This window comes from Mixophyes fleayi, chromosome 1 (assembly GCF_038048845.1).
Source record: "Mixophyes fleayi isolate aMixFle1 chromosome 1, aMixFle1.hap1, whole genome shotgun sequence".
In the NCBI taxonomy this organism is placed as follows: Eukaryota; Metazoa; Chordata; class Amphibia; order Anura; family Limnodynastidae; genus Mixophyes; species Mixophyes fleayi.
In genome coordinates this window covers 300,837,838-300,854,194 of record NC_134402.1, presented here as the reverse complement: position 1 = coordinate 300,854,194, position 16,357 = coordinate 300,837,838, and the positions used below count along the sequence as shown (strand labels likewise).

Sequence of the window (16,357 nt, the reverse complement as noted above, 5' to 3'; positions counted from 1 at the left end):
CTTCCAAATTGTGTCTCCTGTTGTCGCCACATCCAGGTGATAGTGTATGGAAAAAATATGTACGAAGTCCACCCGGCAGCTGCTTGTCTGAGCCGGAGTTCTTTGTGCTCAGGAGGTCGGCACTGCCCTTGTCGAGTGTGCCCTCAATATCTTTGGCCCATCTTGTTCGTTCCTGTTATAGGTCAATACTATTTATTGTCAGATCCACCTTGCTAGAGTGTCTTTTTATGGTTTTGCCATTGGTGTTGACTTTCTAGTGTATATTTCTCAGTTCTTGAAATATACATGATTGCTCTTACCAAATCTAGTATATGCAGTCTTCTTTCCGTTTCATCAGTCTGTTGTAGGGGGACTGGGAGCGCAATTTTGTGTTTTACATGGAAAGTTAAATCCAGACTATTTACCTAAGGTGGTGTTTATCTACATTATCCTCATTAGACTATATGTTGAGGAATGGATCTTTACTCCACAATGCTTGAAGTTCTCTCACTCTTCTTGCAGATCTGATTGTACCCCAGGGATCCGTACTTGGACCAGTGCTTTTTAATATCTTTATTGGTGACATTACAAATGTTATTGAAGGGAAAGTATGCCTTTTTGCAGAGAAAACAAAGATAGGCAACGGGGTAGACACACTAGGAGGGGTAATACAAAATATTGATATCAGTAGACTAGAGGAATGGTCAAGAGTGTGGCAACTACAGTTTAATGCCAAAAAATGTTAAGTCATGCACTTGGGTCTCAAAAATCCCAAAGACTAAATATAGTATTACCTGAAATAGTGACTCCTAGATCCATTTCCTCCTCCGTAGATTCCATTATATTGCCGTTGACTTCAAGGTACGTAAGCAATGCAACAAAGCAATGAGAAAGGCAATGCAGATGCTTGGTTGCACAGGGAGAGGAATCAGTAGTAGAAACAAAGAAGTAATCATGGCACCGTATAGGTCATTGATACAGCCTCATCTAGAATAATGTGTTCAGTTCCGGAGGCCATATTGCCAGAAGGATATAAATATATTAGAGACTGTACAAAGAAGGGCAACTAAAATGGTGCATGGCCTACATCACAAAAAAACTTACCCAGAAAGACTTAAATATCATTATATGTATAGTTTGGAGCAAAGAAGGGAAAGGGGGGGTGCATGATAGAAACTTTCAAATATATTAAGGGTTTTAACAAGGTACAGGAGGAAAACATTCTTCAAAGGAAGAGACGTATTAAAACACAAGGGCATGCGCTTAAACTGCAGGGAAGTAGGTTCAAAGGAAATTTGAGGAAAGAATACTTCACTAAAAGGGAATTGGATAAGTGGAATAGCCTCCCATCAGAGGTGGTAGAGGCTAATATAGTAGAGCAAATTAAACATCCTTGGAATAAACATAATGATATCCTTACAAAGAACTAAGGACCAAATAGGGTTTGAGGTTACCATAGGCTAAAATACGGCGGCAGACAAGATGGGCCAAGTGGTTCTTATCTGCAGTCCAATTCTATGTTTCTATCAAAAATAAGAACTTGAGTGTAAGTTGAATCTTCTGCAGAGGTTCAAAGTGTTCTGATACTAGATATTCTAGGACCGATTTAAGGTACCATGGGGCACAAACGATTTATAGCATGGGTGGTTCTTTTGGATGCTTAAAGAAATGTTCCCACCTTATCGTCTGCAACAAATGTTTTGTCAAAAAACACACAGAATGCTGAAATCTGCACCTTTAATACACTGCATGCTAAGCCCCTCTAAAAAACTTCCTGAAGGAAGTACAGAACTTGCACAAACATAAACATGCTCCAGACTCTGCAGTATAGGAAGAAAGTGTGTAGATACTTCCTCTTTGTTTGTGGGATGGAATAAAGGGAGTGCAAGAAAGAAATTGAGCTGGTTGTTTGACAAGGATGAAGATTCAATGTCAAGTCAGATCTTATCAATCTTGTCCTTGAAGTAAGAAAGCAAGATCTTGGGTTGGGAGGTTAAGAAAATGGCATTTGGGGTTAGAAGCCTGAACAGAGATGAGAGATTGGAAGAAAGTTTGTTAAACAATATCCAGAGCATTTCGATAGGAGTGGTACATAGCATATATGTGTTCCGCATTGCGAGAAAGTTTCTGAGGATGTCCTATTACTTTAGGCCGACGTCGAAGTTGACACGGAGTGCGACGACTAGCTGGAGTCACTTTATCAAGGGCTGTTGCTAGGGTTTAGTTTACATGTTTTACTGCCATATCAGGAGAAGAGAATGTAAACATTGTGGAGAGAAGGTGTCGGAGAAAAGTGAAAAACTGTTGAGATTTCTACAGGTATGAGGCGGCTTGGTAGAGTCTGACAGCAGAGAAGTAAAAGTACTGGGGGACAGCTTGTAGCCGATACAGTGTTGATCCGAGAGGGGAAAAGGAGTGTTAAATAAATCACAAAATTAGTTTAGTCTAGAGCAGTGGTACCCAAACTTTTTCAGTTCGCGGCACCCTTAGAGTCTCCATACTTTTTTCAAGTCACCCCTCCAAAATAATTACCGAGCAGTCCCGTTTTTTTTTTTAAGTATTTGAGTCAAAATAACGTAATCAGTATTTAGGTCTGGACAGAAATACTTGTTTGCAAAAATAATATACATAAATCCAAGGGAAAAGAATATTTTTATATTTTTTTTCAATTATATTTCTGACAAAGAATAATTTACAGCTAATATTAAGAGGAATAAAAACACAAAATAAAACAACAACATGTACAAAAATCACCACACCGTCTGCCCCTCTTCATCCACACACACCGTCTGTACCCTCAGTCATTCTTTTGCCCCTCCATTGCTGTTTCCTTTCACCTTCCCCTCCATTTCTTTACTTACCATACTTGGCCTTCTTTCTTCTATCTTCTTACCAATGCGGTGGCGCCCGGGACCCAGCATTATCCTCTCTCCTGCTGCTTCCCACTGAAAATGTCGGGAGTCAGTGAGAAGAGAGGTGGATGCTGGGTCCTGTGTGCAGCCGGATTGGCAAGATGTTTTTTGTCCCCTGGCTGCAACACTTTGGGAACCGTTGGTCTAGAGAAAAGAAGATCAAGGCAGTGCAGTGGCAATCCCGATGAGTAGAGGATTCAGTCCACTGGGAGAGACCGAGGGAGAAAGCTAGAGAGTAGTACATCATCAATGGGGATGTTAAAATCACCCATGATGAAGGTAGGGAAGTCGGAAGATAAGAAACGTGGGAGCCATGCACAGAAATCTTCAATAAATTGTTGGTGTCGTCCAGGGATCTATAGATCACAGCAACATGCATAGAGAATGGGTTTAAAATCCAAATTGCATTTACTTCAAAAGATGTGAACGCAAGTGATGAGACATTTGGTAAAACGGTGAATGTGCAATATGGGGAAAGAATTAGTCCAATCCCACCTCCTTGTCCACTTACAGGTCTGAAGGTTTGGGTGAAGTAGAGGCCACCAAATGAAAGGGCTACAGGTGAGGCAGTGTTCAATTATTGCCAGAAGGTTAAGGTTGTCTGAGAGGCAGATGTGTGTGGAGTTACAAAACAGAGTGTGCATTCCATAAAGCACATTTAAAAGGACTTTGAAAGAGATAGGAGACAGGTGACGTGTTTGAGGTTAACTGGAATTTCTGTAGTGGTCTGAATAAGATATACGTATATGGAAGATGTGGGATTTGATTTGGTGATATATCACCAGCTAATAGAAGCAGAAAGAGAGAAAGATAGGAAAGAGGACTATAAGATATAGGTCTCCTTTTCTGCCCTTGGTATAAGGACGATGTTACAGTGACTGAATACAAATAGGAAAAAAGTTAGAGTGTTAATTAGAGGGGAGTGGAGTAGTGAGTGCAATGTGGACAAAGGTGTGTGTTGCTGGGAAGGTGAAGGGTAATATAGTCCTAAATATAACGCCATGAAAAAAGATACACTTGGTTTGCAAACTTTTGCATCTTATCAGTGTGTCTACTGCTTTTGGTTTGGGATACTTGTGAAGAGTGTAAAATAGCTTTACTTTGGCATTTTGACTGGTTGCCATTAGGTCTATTTGTGGTACGTTGAACCTTTTTGCTACTTGTTGAAAGCACTTCCTTGTTTAGGCTCCATTCCCCCTGGTTGAATCTGATACTGGCTCATGTAGTCTGCAATTATGTCTATGCCCACTACATGCATGACTGCAGAGATTTTATATTGTTCACTGCCCGTGCTAGAATTGTTGTTTAGTCTATCATTGACATACTCTTGCTGCCTCCTCTTGTCAGTTTAAAAACACCACTACTGTTCGATTATCAGACAACATCTTTAAATATGTTTGCCCCACAGTTGCGGCTGAAAGTGATGTATTGATCACCACAATTCTCTTGCTTTTAAAATATTTGCATGCAATCTCTTATTTTTCTGATCATACACCTTGTACTACTACTGTTTGCAGATGAACACCCCATCCTCTGAAGCTTGCATCTATGGTCATCACTGCTGTTCTTTACGGCCCCGACAGTGGAATCCCCTTGTTGTTTTCTGGTTCTGTGTGTTATAAATCGATCCAGAAATTTTGGATTGCGATCCCATTGTCAAGCACTTCTAGATGGGTAGTTCTCATGTGCAATTTTGCCGATGGCAGGACACTTATAGTTGATAAAAACACATCTAATAGTCTGAGGCAAATTATTTTAGATTACTGTTGTTGATGCTGAACTTGAAGTCAAGTGATGCAGTTTCTGAAGTCTATCTTCTGATACTGATGCTTTCTCCTGTTTTTTTTTTTTTAAATCTATCCAGTCTGTGTTGACTTGGGTGCCATGTTCTGACTTTTTTTTTTCTATTAGCAAATTGTCATCTAGATATGGGAAATCCCCTGTTCTCTAGGAAACGGTTAATACTGCCTATACTATTTAGTGAAGGTCCACGGGGCTGTTGATAGTCCAAATGGTAGAAATGTAAGTTGGAAATGGTGTCCAAAGCAGAAGATCCTAAGGAAGCAGTATTGCTTTTGCACGACAGGTATGTGCAGATATGCATATTGTAGGTCTACTTATGTCAGAAAGTTACTCCATGCAAAAATGTATATTTCTACAAAGTAATTCAGCCTTTTTAGCTTAGCACTGTTTGAAAGCCTCCGGATTGTTCCTTCATCATAAATACTGTGAAGTAGAAGATGGTACCTCCTGTGCATTAGGAACCATGAATGTTTTAAAGCTGGGCGCAATGCCTTCACTTGTGCAGGGGATTATGGGGGCAGTCACAATTTTACCAAAGCATTCTTCCTGGGTAGTGCATGAAACTCTATCCTTTACCCCTTGTTTACAATGTCCTGCACCCACTCATCTTGTGTAGTCTGTATCTAAATATCTACATATATTGTCTCCCAGCAATTATGCTGAAGGCTGTATTATCCATGAGAATTCTGGGGCGTCTTCCTTCCTTGCCTGCGAAGAGACGAAAAGGCTGTTTGGTTGCGATTCCTCCATACTGATTTGAATGCTGCTTACCCGTGAAATATGTCCTGTTTTTTTAAATATGTTGCCTTAATGAGAAAGAAAATAATATTCAGCAAAGTGCTCTCAGAGAATCAGAGATACTGCGCTTTCAGGAATCCCTGTACTGAAGCAGTCCCAAAACGCTACTGGTATCAGTCATAAGACCAGTGACTCAGAAGTGACTTCAGCTGCTCACGTGACACCGCCTGACGGACTCCGCTCTTGCCACCGGAACACATCTAACACTTCAACTCAACACTTTAGGATTGCGGTCCATGGAGCAACCCTGCCAATCCATAGTGCTCGGCTTGGAGCCTCCAGTTTGATTAAGAAATATAGCTATGCATGCAAGAGAAACTAAAAAAATACACCTTTCTTTACCACAGGCTCTCTCAGCTATGAATAGACAGAAAAAGACAAACTATGGAAGGAATAGTCAAAGATATACCTTCCAGGGTGTCGATCTTTTTACCAGTCTCTACTGAGCTGAATAATGGATAACCCATCAGTAAAGGCTGCCTTGGATTATGAAGAGGAAATATCCATATATCTTAAATATAGCAGACACGGGAAAAACAAAACAGGATGAAGTTTGAAAACAAGGAAGAGTTTCAAGCGACACCATCATTTTTGCCAGTAAATAATGCCATAACAGATACTTTTGCACTTACCATTCTCATTGGTCTTCAACAATTGCTTGCTCTCTTCCAATTTCTCAGTTGTGTTGTCTAGCTGTTCTTGCAATTTCAACACCTAAGAAATGGATCACCAGTGAAAGCACTTATGAACAACGTACCAATGAATAGTAGGTAAACAGGTAAATATTATAATAAATATATATATATTATATAAAACACACAAACATAGATAGCCTGGTGCTGCATTTGCAGTTATCTCGACACACCACAATGTTAAACAAAGCAGCAGACACTTAACAATAGAGCTGGAGCACGCCATATGCTGTGATCTGGCACATAACCCGTAGTTCACCATATGTCCCAAAGAAGTGCGGTCCATCTGTATATAGTACTATTTTGATAACAGGCTGTCGATACTCATACATTTATATTGGATACGGAGCACCAGATTTAAGAACTATGTAGACCATGGTGATTCTGTTAAGACTGGTAACATTCCCAAATACTTCTTTGTAGAGCATAGATATCAAACCCTTTATAGTGGCATACAATAATATACATGGAATTAGTAAGTCTCATATGGCCAACATTGGTAATTGTCTTCCTTAATCTGTCTGTATACACTACAATCCTTTATTTTACAATGACCAATTACATTTCAATTAGCTCCAGCATCCATTCTGCTTAATTTCAACACCAATAGAAATTCAATTCACGTGCATCATTCTCCATAGCTAAACTACAAACTTTAGTATGCTTTAAACTGTAATAGTGTACAAGGAGGAGTTCCTCAGCATGCTTTTTTGAATACACCCCAAAATGTAAAAAAACTGTTTTTCCTCCTAAAGAGACTTCAAAAGTGGCTATATTTTGGGCTAAGAGGTGGAAGTCCATTGCCCCACTTGAAACACAGCAAAATCGACACATGGACCAGGATATATAAATGGCCACGGTGTCTAAGTTAAGTTATAGATTATATATGTACGCCAATTGTAGTCTTTACAGCAACATGTCGTTTTCCAGATGCTGGGGAAGAGCATACTGGGAGTTGTAGTGCAACAATACCTGGTGCACCAAGTCTACTCTACAATAATCAATAAATACTGGTTAGTAATTTGTAGAAAACCTACCCATCTACATCTAATCATTTTCACATACAAAAGTATTATTCTTTCCCAGCATTACCTCATCTTCTTTCGTTTTCAGGATATGTTTAACATTAGTTAGCTCCAATTGCTCTTTTTGTAGCATCTGATCCTTCTCTCCCAGAATTTTCTCTTGCTGCATGGTCACAGCATTTTTCAGCTTCATTTTGTCCACTAATTTCTTCATATCAGTTTGCAATTTTTTGATAATTTCATTAGCCTACAAGAAAAAGGCACGTGGTTATTGTGTATGTGTATAGACATTTACACAAGGAGGTCCTATCGAAAAATAAAATGTTTACTTTTATAAGTTCCTCAGAAAGGGATTTCACAGTGGTTTCAAGCTTGATATTTTGCAGCCGTTTTTGTTCCAGCGACTCCTCTAGCTTTTTCTGAAAAGAAATAAAAAAATCCAAAATCACATAAAAATTGATTCATTGTAGCAGATGCAGGAAAGGTAAGACTATATAATTTATCACTAGGTAAATGACTAATTTCAATTTCATTGTGCAAATGACAAGAAATAAAACGAACACTGTCTACATTAGGCATTTTAATTGCATATTTGGAAGTGTCTTAACATTTCACACATTTTCTAAAAAAACTCAATACTTTTCATTTGATACAAACCTTGTGTTCTTCAGCCTTTTCACAAGCATCAGTATTTCGTATTCCAACTTGCTCCTTATCTTTGACTTCCTGTTCTAGAACAGCTGTCCGCATCTTATACTGGTTTAGGAGTTTCTCTTTCTCGTGACACTCAGAGTCCAGGGTAGCATTCTCCCTCCGCAGGGAAGCTATCTCTTGTTTTGTCCTATGATTTTCCTGAAACACCAAATAATTACAAATAAAAACAAAAATACGCACATTAAGGGGCAGATTCAATTGGCCGCGTTACTTGTGAAACGAACGCGTCCCGCGCACTATTACCATGGTAGTAGTGTGCATTATTACTGTTAGTACAGTAATTTCAACACTGATTTTTGCTCGCAGCTCTGATAGCCGGAAGCAGAAATCCACGTTAAAATTACCGTATCAATGTTAATAGCGCGTGAGCCGCATTACTTTCACGAGTAACGCGGCTAATTGAATTCCCCTTCCCCAAGTGCATAGAACAAGTCATAAAATTTTAAATTATATAATTTATAAGCAAGGAGTTTATATCCCTGTTATTAGAACACAATATTCTTTGTCTGTTCAAACAGAGTTTGTGAACAATTTTGTCTCATTGACTATTTAAATCATGTTGCATACATTTAAAAAAACATTTCCAGAATACGCACGTATCTTACACAAGAGACTCTAATTCATGCACTCATCTACCGCGTTGACCATCGCAATTCCCTCCTTACTAGTCTTGTCCAAAAGACTCGAGCCCCTACAATCAATTTTGCATGCAGCAGCTAGATTGATTTAACTTGAAAATTGTTCTTTCACCGCGGAGCCAATCTGTCAGCCTCTCTATTGGTTGCCTGTTTTGTTTTTTTTTACCGAATCCAATATAAAATACTTCTACTAGCCTACAATGCCATCAAAACTGCAACAAGACACATCTCTTCACTTGTCTTAAAATATCACCTAACTCGACAGCTCCGGTCTGCGTCTCTCTTCCACTCTCATCACATGCTCCTATTCCCAGAATTTTTTCGAGCTGCACCCACTCTGGAATTCCCTCCATCGCACAATAAGAATATCCTCTGGTCGACAAACCTTTAAATGATCTCCGAAAACCCACCTCTTCGGGCAAGCTTATAATATTCCTCAACAACCCTCTTAACCTGCCTAGGTTACCTTATTACCACCTTTTGCACAATTCACACAAAACAACCCTCTGACCAACATTGCTGTGTTGACTGGATCATATAGCATTACGTGTACATTTGAAATCTGGCTGGAGTGAAATGCAATATGTAGACTTAACCGCGTGTATCATACTCCCATTGTACCTTAGATTGTAAGCGCTACACAATTTGCTATAATAAATAAATAACAGATGTTGATGGACCCTAAATTTTTCTTTTGGAAGGATAGTGAAGGCAATATTTTTTTATCTGATAATCCTGATAATCATTACACAGTACGTTTTCAATTATACCTATAGTGATGTTTACGCACTTAGTAGAAGCTTAGACCCTTACTTCCCAAAATGAATCTGATAGTTCTGCTAAGTAACACAACTTTAAGTTTAATTAATAGTTACAAAACAAACACACAAAATAAAACTGGTCCATCTTAGCTTTCCAAATTGCCAGAATTGGGAATGTCTGCCACTATTAAACTCTGTTTAACTTTGATCTACCAGTGCTGAAAATAGAGATGTTGGAGATGACATTACAGACATCACATAATTTTTTTGTCATCAATACATAACCCCAGGCTTCCACATAGAGCTCTACATAGCTCTCATCTTGAGTACTGTGTGTAGCAATTGGATGGTCAGGAACCATAAATAACGGTTCCTGGCCATATCACTGGAACAGGAAGTTACTGACAGTAGGACTACTGGGACTACAGCTGTCAAAACAAGAGGACATTCATTTATCAAGCAAGGGGAGATGGATTTCTATAAACAACGTTACTGCATCTCTCAAAATAAAGGAAATATATTGTGGCTTTGATGAACTGGAAAGATGTCCATTTTCGGTTTCCAAAATATAGTAGCATAAATTATGTACTATTATTTTTATACTCCACATGGATAAAAGGATGAAATATTAAAAGGCAAACTACACTTCTAAAAAATCTTTTAAACTCAGGGTCTTTAGAACTTTACATGTTGAACAGAAAGCTCCTACCCTAAATTAAAACAGAAGAGTCAGTCTGTATTTGGGATTGCAACTGCACCATCTAGCAGGATTTCCTGCCATTTCTAATTGAGGTCCCAGGTGCATAGAGGGCTCCTTGTAATCAGTATTATGGAAATGCTAATTAACGTATTAAAGTGTTTTTCTCCTTTGTTTTAATAAAGTCATAACTAAAAGCCTCATAAAGCTCATTCATTTTCCCAGGCTGGCATCACATGTTTTTATATTTAACAAAACAAAATATATAAATTATGTAGCATTTTAAAACAAACATGCATTATTTCACAAGACTACACACCTCTTCGATTGCAGCAAGTTTTCCTTTTAGTTCTCGTATGTATGATTCTGACTTGTACTTTCTTTCTGTGAGATCTTTATTAACCGCTTCAAACTCAGACAGTCTGCTTTCCAAGTGCTGTATTGTTCGGTTGCTTGATAATTCCAACTCCTTCTTTTGCTGTTCAGACTGAAGTTGGTATTGCGTCTGAAGCTACCAAAATTGATGCTTGTTCAAGATTGTATACATATCTATTTAAATAGGGTCCTTCATCTCTACCAACAGTATAAGCATTTTATTTATTCAAAATACCATATTCAAATATCCCTCAAGGAAAGGTTAATAGATGATGTCATAATTTGGAAACAGAGGGTTAACCTGCAAAAAATTAAAGCAGCAATCCCACATCAAGAAAGGTTTGCTTTTGTTCTTATTTTCTTTAAATAACAAATTAAGTACATTTTAAGAATGCATTGAATAGCAATTGTTTTTAGCTATCCTACTACAAAGCATTATTTCCTATTCAAAATCTCTCTGGAGGGGAGACCAGTATGGATGTTGATCACATACATGTGATGTTAAAGCAGAGGGGGGATTGCAGTGTGCACTATATTTTACAGTGCACAATGCAACAGAGCTCAGATGGGCATTCAAATGCCTCTCTGCTCACTACAGCATGTGCCATGTGACTGCAGTAGACATATGGCACTGGGGAAACTGCAGAAATAAACAATAGCAGCACTGAAGAAACAAACCTGTGTTTGCGTGGAATTCCTCCCACTGCAGAAAACACACTAGTAGGTTAATCGTCTGCTATTAAATTGACCCTAGTCTCTCTTTGTCTGTGTGCGTGTTAGGGAATTTAGACTGTAAGTTCCAATGGGGACTGATGTGAGCGAGTTCTCTGTACAGCGCTGTGGAATTAGTGGAGCTATATAAATAGATGATGATGATGATGATCAAACCAAGGAATTTTTTATTCTTAAAGCCTGTCATAGTGGCATTATTTAAAAAAAACGCACTCCCTTTTTTTCATGGGATTGCTGCTTTAAACTTCATAGCATTGTAGATTGTATTTTTACAGCACAAAAAGTGTGACTGCCAATTAATGAAACACCAGTGACACAAGCTTTGATTTCCACACTATAAAGAGCTTTTACAGACAGCATGTACATGGAGAATAAAATGGCTATACATTCCTCACTTTCCATTGTTTTATTAAAAGATTTTAAAAAGCAAAACTGACACAAAAATTGTATCCAACCTGTAACACTTTCTCCCTTTCAGATGTAATTTCCTGTGTATGCCTGCTAGATAATAAAGATGTCTGCGATGTCCAATCATTCCTCAACTTATCCAGTTCTTTACATTTCTCTGCCAAAGCCTGTTAAGGTAGATGATAATAAGTTAAGCAATGCTAATTACAGTTTTGGAAAGCCATAGTTGTTTACTTAGAAAAATATTGACGGCAAATAAGAACCGCTTGGCCCATCTAGTCTGCCCATTGTTTTATTAAACTATGGTAATCTCAAAACCTATTTGATCCTTTATAAAGGATATTACTATTCCTATCCCAAGGATGTTTAAATTGTTCTACTGTATTAGCCTCTACCACCTCTGATGGGAGGCTTATCCACTACCATTTCTGTGAAGTACTTTATCCTCAAATTTCCTCTGATGCTACTTCCCTGCAGTTTCAATGCATGTCCTCATGTTCTAATATTTTTCTTCCTTTGAAGAATGTTTCTCTCCTGTACCTTGATTAAACCCTTGATATATATATGAACGTTTCTATTATGTCCCACTTTTGCTTCTCGGCTCCAAACTATACATATTAAGATCTTTTAGTTTGCACAAAATGAAAAAAAATACCTAAGTGAAATGATGTGTCTTAGAAGCTTGACAATATTGTGTATTTAATAATTTTTTGTTTACTGTATTTGCATTTCAGCATCACATTCACAGGATACTGAATACTGCTCAGAATATGGAGGACCAAAATCATGAGAAAACAGCTATTTTTTCATCACTATCATTTTATTTTAACACTAATTGTATTCCCCAACTGCTCTAAATTTCCCTTTAATATGGCCCTCACCCACACTCTCCCCAAATTAGCTGTAAGTCTTAGCTGCTGGCCTGCTTGTAATATCTTTCACTGGTCTTTGCATGTAGGCCATTAAAGCTGCATAGCGTTAGCCTGCAAGGACACATGAAGTACAGGACAAGCCACCTTCTCCCATGCATAGAAGTCCTTTAATTCAACGCCATATTTCCAGTGACAATAACACCTTCTCCTCAGGCCTTCATTAGCAAATGAAGAAAACTTAGGAAGGGAAAAGCTAAATTTTCAGAATTTTTCATTCTCCTGCAGTGAATGATTGGGCATTGCTTCCCTTACAAGGGAAATATTTTAGCTGTCCTCTTATGTAGTCTTTTCATCCCACAACCCCAAATCAGGACCAGTTCCTGATTTTACATTAAATGCTAGTAACATTCCGATAACTTAAATAATTAACATTTTACATTGAGTATCTAAAAACAGTTGACATCACAACATATTACTAAAAATAAAGTAATTCTACAGAAATTGGCTGATAAAATGAAAGAAGAATACCAAATTAAAAAAATGTGATGTATTAAGTATTTGTAATACTTAAACGAGGTAGGTCTATTAAATAACGAGCCCGATTAAATAACTCACCTTTATTTATTGGCATTACAAATTTAATGTTTGTCCCCTTCAATATACTCCCCATTTGCACCAATACATCGCTGTAGTCTTGTTTTCCACTGGTCGAAGGCATGGAGCAAATCAATTTCTGTCACTTGTGTCAACATATCTGCCGTTTTCTTCTTTACAGCATCAACCGACTCAAAATGTGTCTCTTTAAGCACTGATTTAACTTTTGGGAAAATAAAAATTGCAAGGTGCTAAATCGGGCGAATATGGAGGATGTTCAAGTGTAGTAATGTGTTTGTCGGTCAAAAACTGCTTCACAGAAAGTGCTGTGTGAGCAGGCGCATTGTCCTGGTGAAGAAAGAAACCATTTTTCCACAGTTGCGGCCGTTTCTTTCCGACTCCTCTCAGCTTTTGCAAAACTTCCTTATAATAATGCTAATAACTGTTGTGCCTTCTGGAACCCATTCTTCCAAAATTACACACTTGATATCGAAAAAAAACAATGAGCATTGCTTTGAATTTTGACAAGCTTTTTTTCATTCTTGGTGATGACAATATTTTCCAGTGCATTGACTGTCTTTTGGTTTCAGAATCGCACTGGAAGATCCAGGTCTCATCACAAGTGATTACTTTATGAAACAGGTTTGGATCTGTGTCAAGTTGCTGCAGAATGTCAACACAACATTCCTTGCAACGTTCTTTTTGCTCTGGTGAGTGAACCCTTGGGACCATCTCTGCACAAACTATCATCATGTTAAGATCCTCACGCAAAATTTTCCATCCGTTGTCTTTGTCAATGTGCATGGATTCAGCTATCATTTGAACACTGAGTCGACGGTCTTTTCGAACAATCGGACTGATTTTTTCTACATTTTCTTCGGTTCTTGAAGTGCAAGATTGTCCAGGGCGTTCATCATCTTTGACATTCTCACGACCCTCGCTAAATATTTTGTGCCACTCAAAGACACACGCATGAGAAGACAGTCATTCCAATAGGCCGTAGTAAGCATTTGAAAACATTCTGTTGGTGTTTTGTGCTATTTTACTAAAAATTTCAAATTGACACATTCAAATTTTAAATTTAGCATTTTTTCGGCACTCTACAGAAAACACAACCAAACTAAATGGAGACTCAATCAACTGAACGTCAGAGTGTTGCAGCTTGTCATGCAGGTTCAGACCGGATCAAGGTTACTACATATGCATTTATAACCGGTTCTGACTGCTTTGTTTACTAGGTGGAATCACAGTATCGTTATTTAATAGACATACCTCGTATATAGTAAAAAGTGAGCAGTGTGAAAAGAGTACTTACCTGCTGTGTTACACAAAGTTTTTGACAAGAGTCCTCTTCAGATTTCTGTAAAGTTTTTTTTAAGACACAATTTTCCAACTAAAATGTATAAACAAAACGACATAGTTAATACACACATTTTCTACTCATGCATAAAGCGCATTTTAAATTCTACCGAAGGCAGATACAAATTTGTTAGAATAATTTTAGAATCTAGCAGTTGCTACGACAATAATGTCACGCATGAAACTGAATTAACAATTAAATAAAGTTATTTTTCTTGTTTTTTTTTGTTATGTTACATGTATATTGCTACATACCATAACAAAAAGGCGAACAGCACTGACATGGAATTTTGTTAAAAAGCAATTCAAATAAAAGTACATTGATATGAAAAAAATCAATCCAAAATCTATCATACATGACATGGACGTGTGAAGTATACCTTATGGAAACAGAGAAGCAGAAGGGAAGTTAAAATAAATGTACAAAAAACAGGGAAAAAGAATAGAGGAAACGTTGAACAAGACTGCTAAAAGATGTTTATTAAAGTTATTACAGTGCAAAACTGACACTAGCAGTATTATATGTTAATTAACAGAAAAATATCTCACAATATTAATCATTTACAAACAGGCACAACATGGAGATCACAGTCCTGCAAGGTGATACAGAGACATATTAAAGGGTTTCTAAACTACAAGTTAAAACATGAATTATTGGCAGTAAACAGTAGCTCTCAAATAGAACTGACCCCACCACACTTTCATTCAAGCACTAATGCCTCTTAGCGGTGTTCTCCCTGCACCCTGCATGGAATCTACCAATGGAAGGTGCATAGCTTGGAAAACAGTTGATTTATAGAGGGACAATAAGACAATTTGTAGTTTAGATTTGATTTCAGTTACCTGAACAAACAACAAGCGAAGATGGGATGCAGTCCAATTTTTTTTTAACTATTAGGTGGACAAACCTTTTAAGAATATAAATCTGATGAAGCAATTATTGGCATTAAAACAAAGCACTTGCATTGTAGTTTATAGCCGACACATATCTTGGCTGATTACATTTAATGAATACATTATTACCTATGAGTTTACTACAGACTGTACAGTATAATTGTAACATTATAACTCATTTGTGGGCAGACAAGATGAACAGGCCTGTTCTTTTCTGCCATTAAATTTAACATTTCTAAAGGGGGGTATTCAATTGTCGGCGGGAACGCCAGAAATCCCGCGGTCCGCGCGCTAGTAATAGTGTGCGGAAAAAACGTTACTATGGTCATTTTCTCGCTGGATTTCAGCTCGCAGCTCCCTGAGCAGTGAGCTGAAATACAGCTAACTACTACCGTACTAACGGTAGCAGTTTTTACGTGACGGGAAAACGGCACAATGGAATATGCTCCTAAATGTTCTCTCTTATGCTTCAAATTCTTTGCTGTAAGACTATTCTTCTTAGCATAGGATACAACATAAAGTGTTAGTCTTACTACAATGTATAGTTACTATATTTGTACATTACATTTTTTTTTTTAGAAAGAAAATACAAAGACTTATTAAAAATAATCATGTTAAACATTTTGGGGCTTATGTAGTTAAACATTAATCTGTTTATTATTTATTATTTAGTGCAATATAAGCAGTTCCATACTGTACATGTGTACCAAAAAAAAAAAAAATGTGTACACACAGATCTGTATCCAGATATTGTTGGCCAATTGCATATTGACCCCTCATGCTGATAGTACTTATATTACTGTGACAGCTTATAAATATACACACAAAAACTTGCGGTCATCTATTCATTTTACTTAGTTTGCATTTCCATTTGGACTACTGCAGAAAAGAGAATTTTTAAGTAGAGAGCGACAGATGTTAATTTTTAAAATAATGTTAAATTACATTGAATATTGTCTTCAGTGTTAAAAAATGACTCCTGTATATTACATCATATTGTGTGCAAAGTAGTTAATACCACTTTACATTTGCATTTACGATTAGCACTACCAAGCCTCTGTCCTATCTGTAAGGTATCATGAGGCGTAATTATTATCTTTTATT

The 16,357-nt window shown here is 37.5% G+C and overlaps 1 protein-coding gene across 1 annotated transcript in view; it reads right to left on the bottom strand.

Moving 5' to 3' along the window:
* Window positions 1–16,357, bottom strand: part of LOC142108279 (spindle assembly abnormal protein 6 homolog) — a 66,113-nt gene that overhangs the window by 24,668 nt on the left and 25,088 nt on the right. The window contains exons 6-12 of the mRNA XM_075191921.1: window positions 14,316–14,393; window positions 11,582–11,701; window positions 10,339–10,530; window positions 7,867–8,061; window positions 7,539–7,628; window positions 7,277–7,456; window positions 6,125–6,206 (exon numbers count right to left, since the gene is read on the bottom strand). Of these exons, the coding sequence (XP_075048022.1) occupies window positions 6,125–6,206; window positions 7,277–7,456; window positions 7,539–7,628; window positions 7,867–8,061; window positions 10,339–10,530; window positions 11,582–11,701; window positions 14,316–14,393 (937 nt within the window). The remainder of the gene's footprint in view (window positions 1–6,124; window positions 6,207–7,276; window positions 7,457–7,538; window positions 7,629–7,866; window positions 8,062–10,338; window positions 10,531–11,581; window positions 11,702–14,315; window positions 14,394–16,357) is intronic.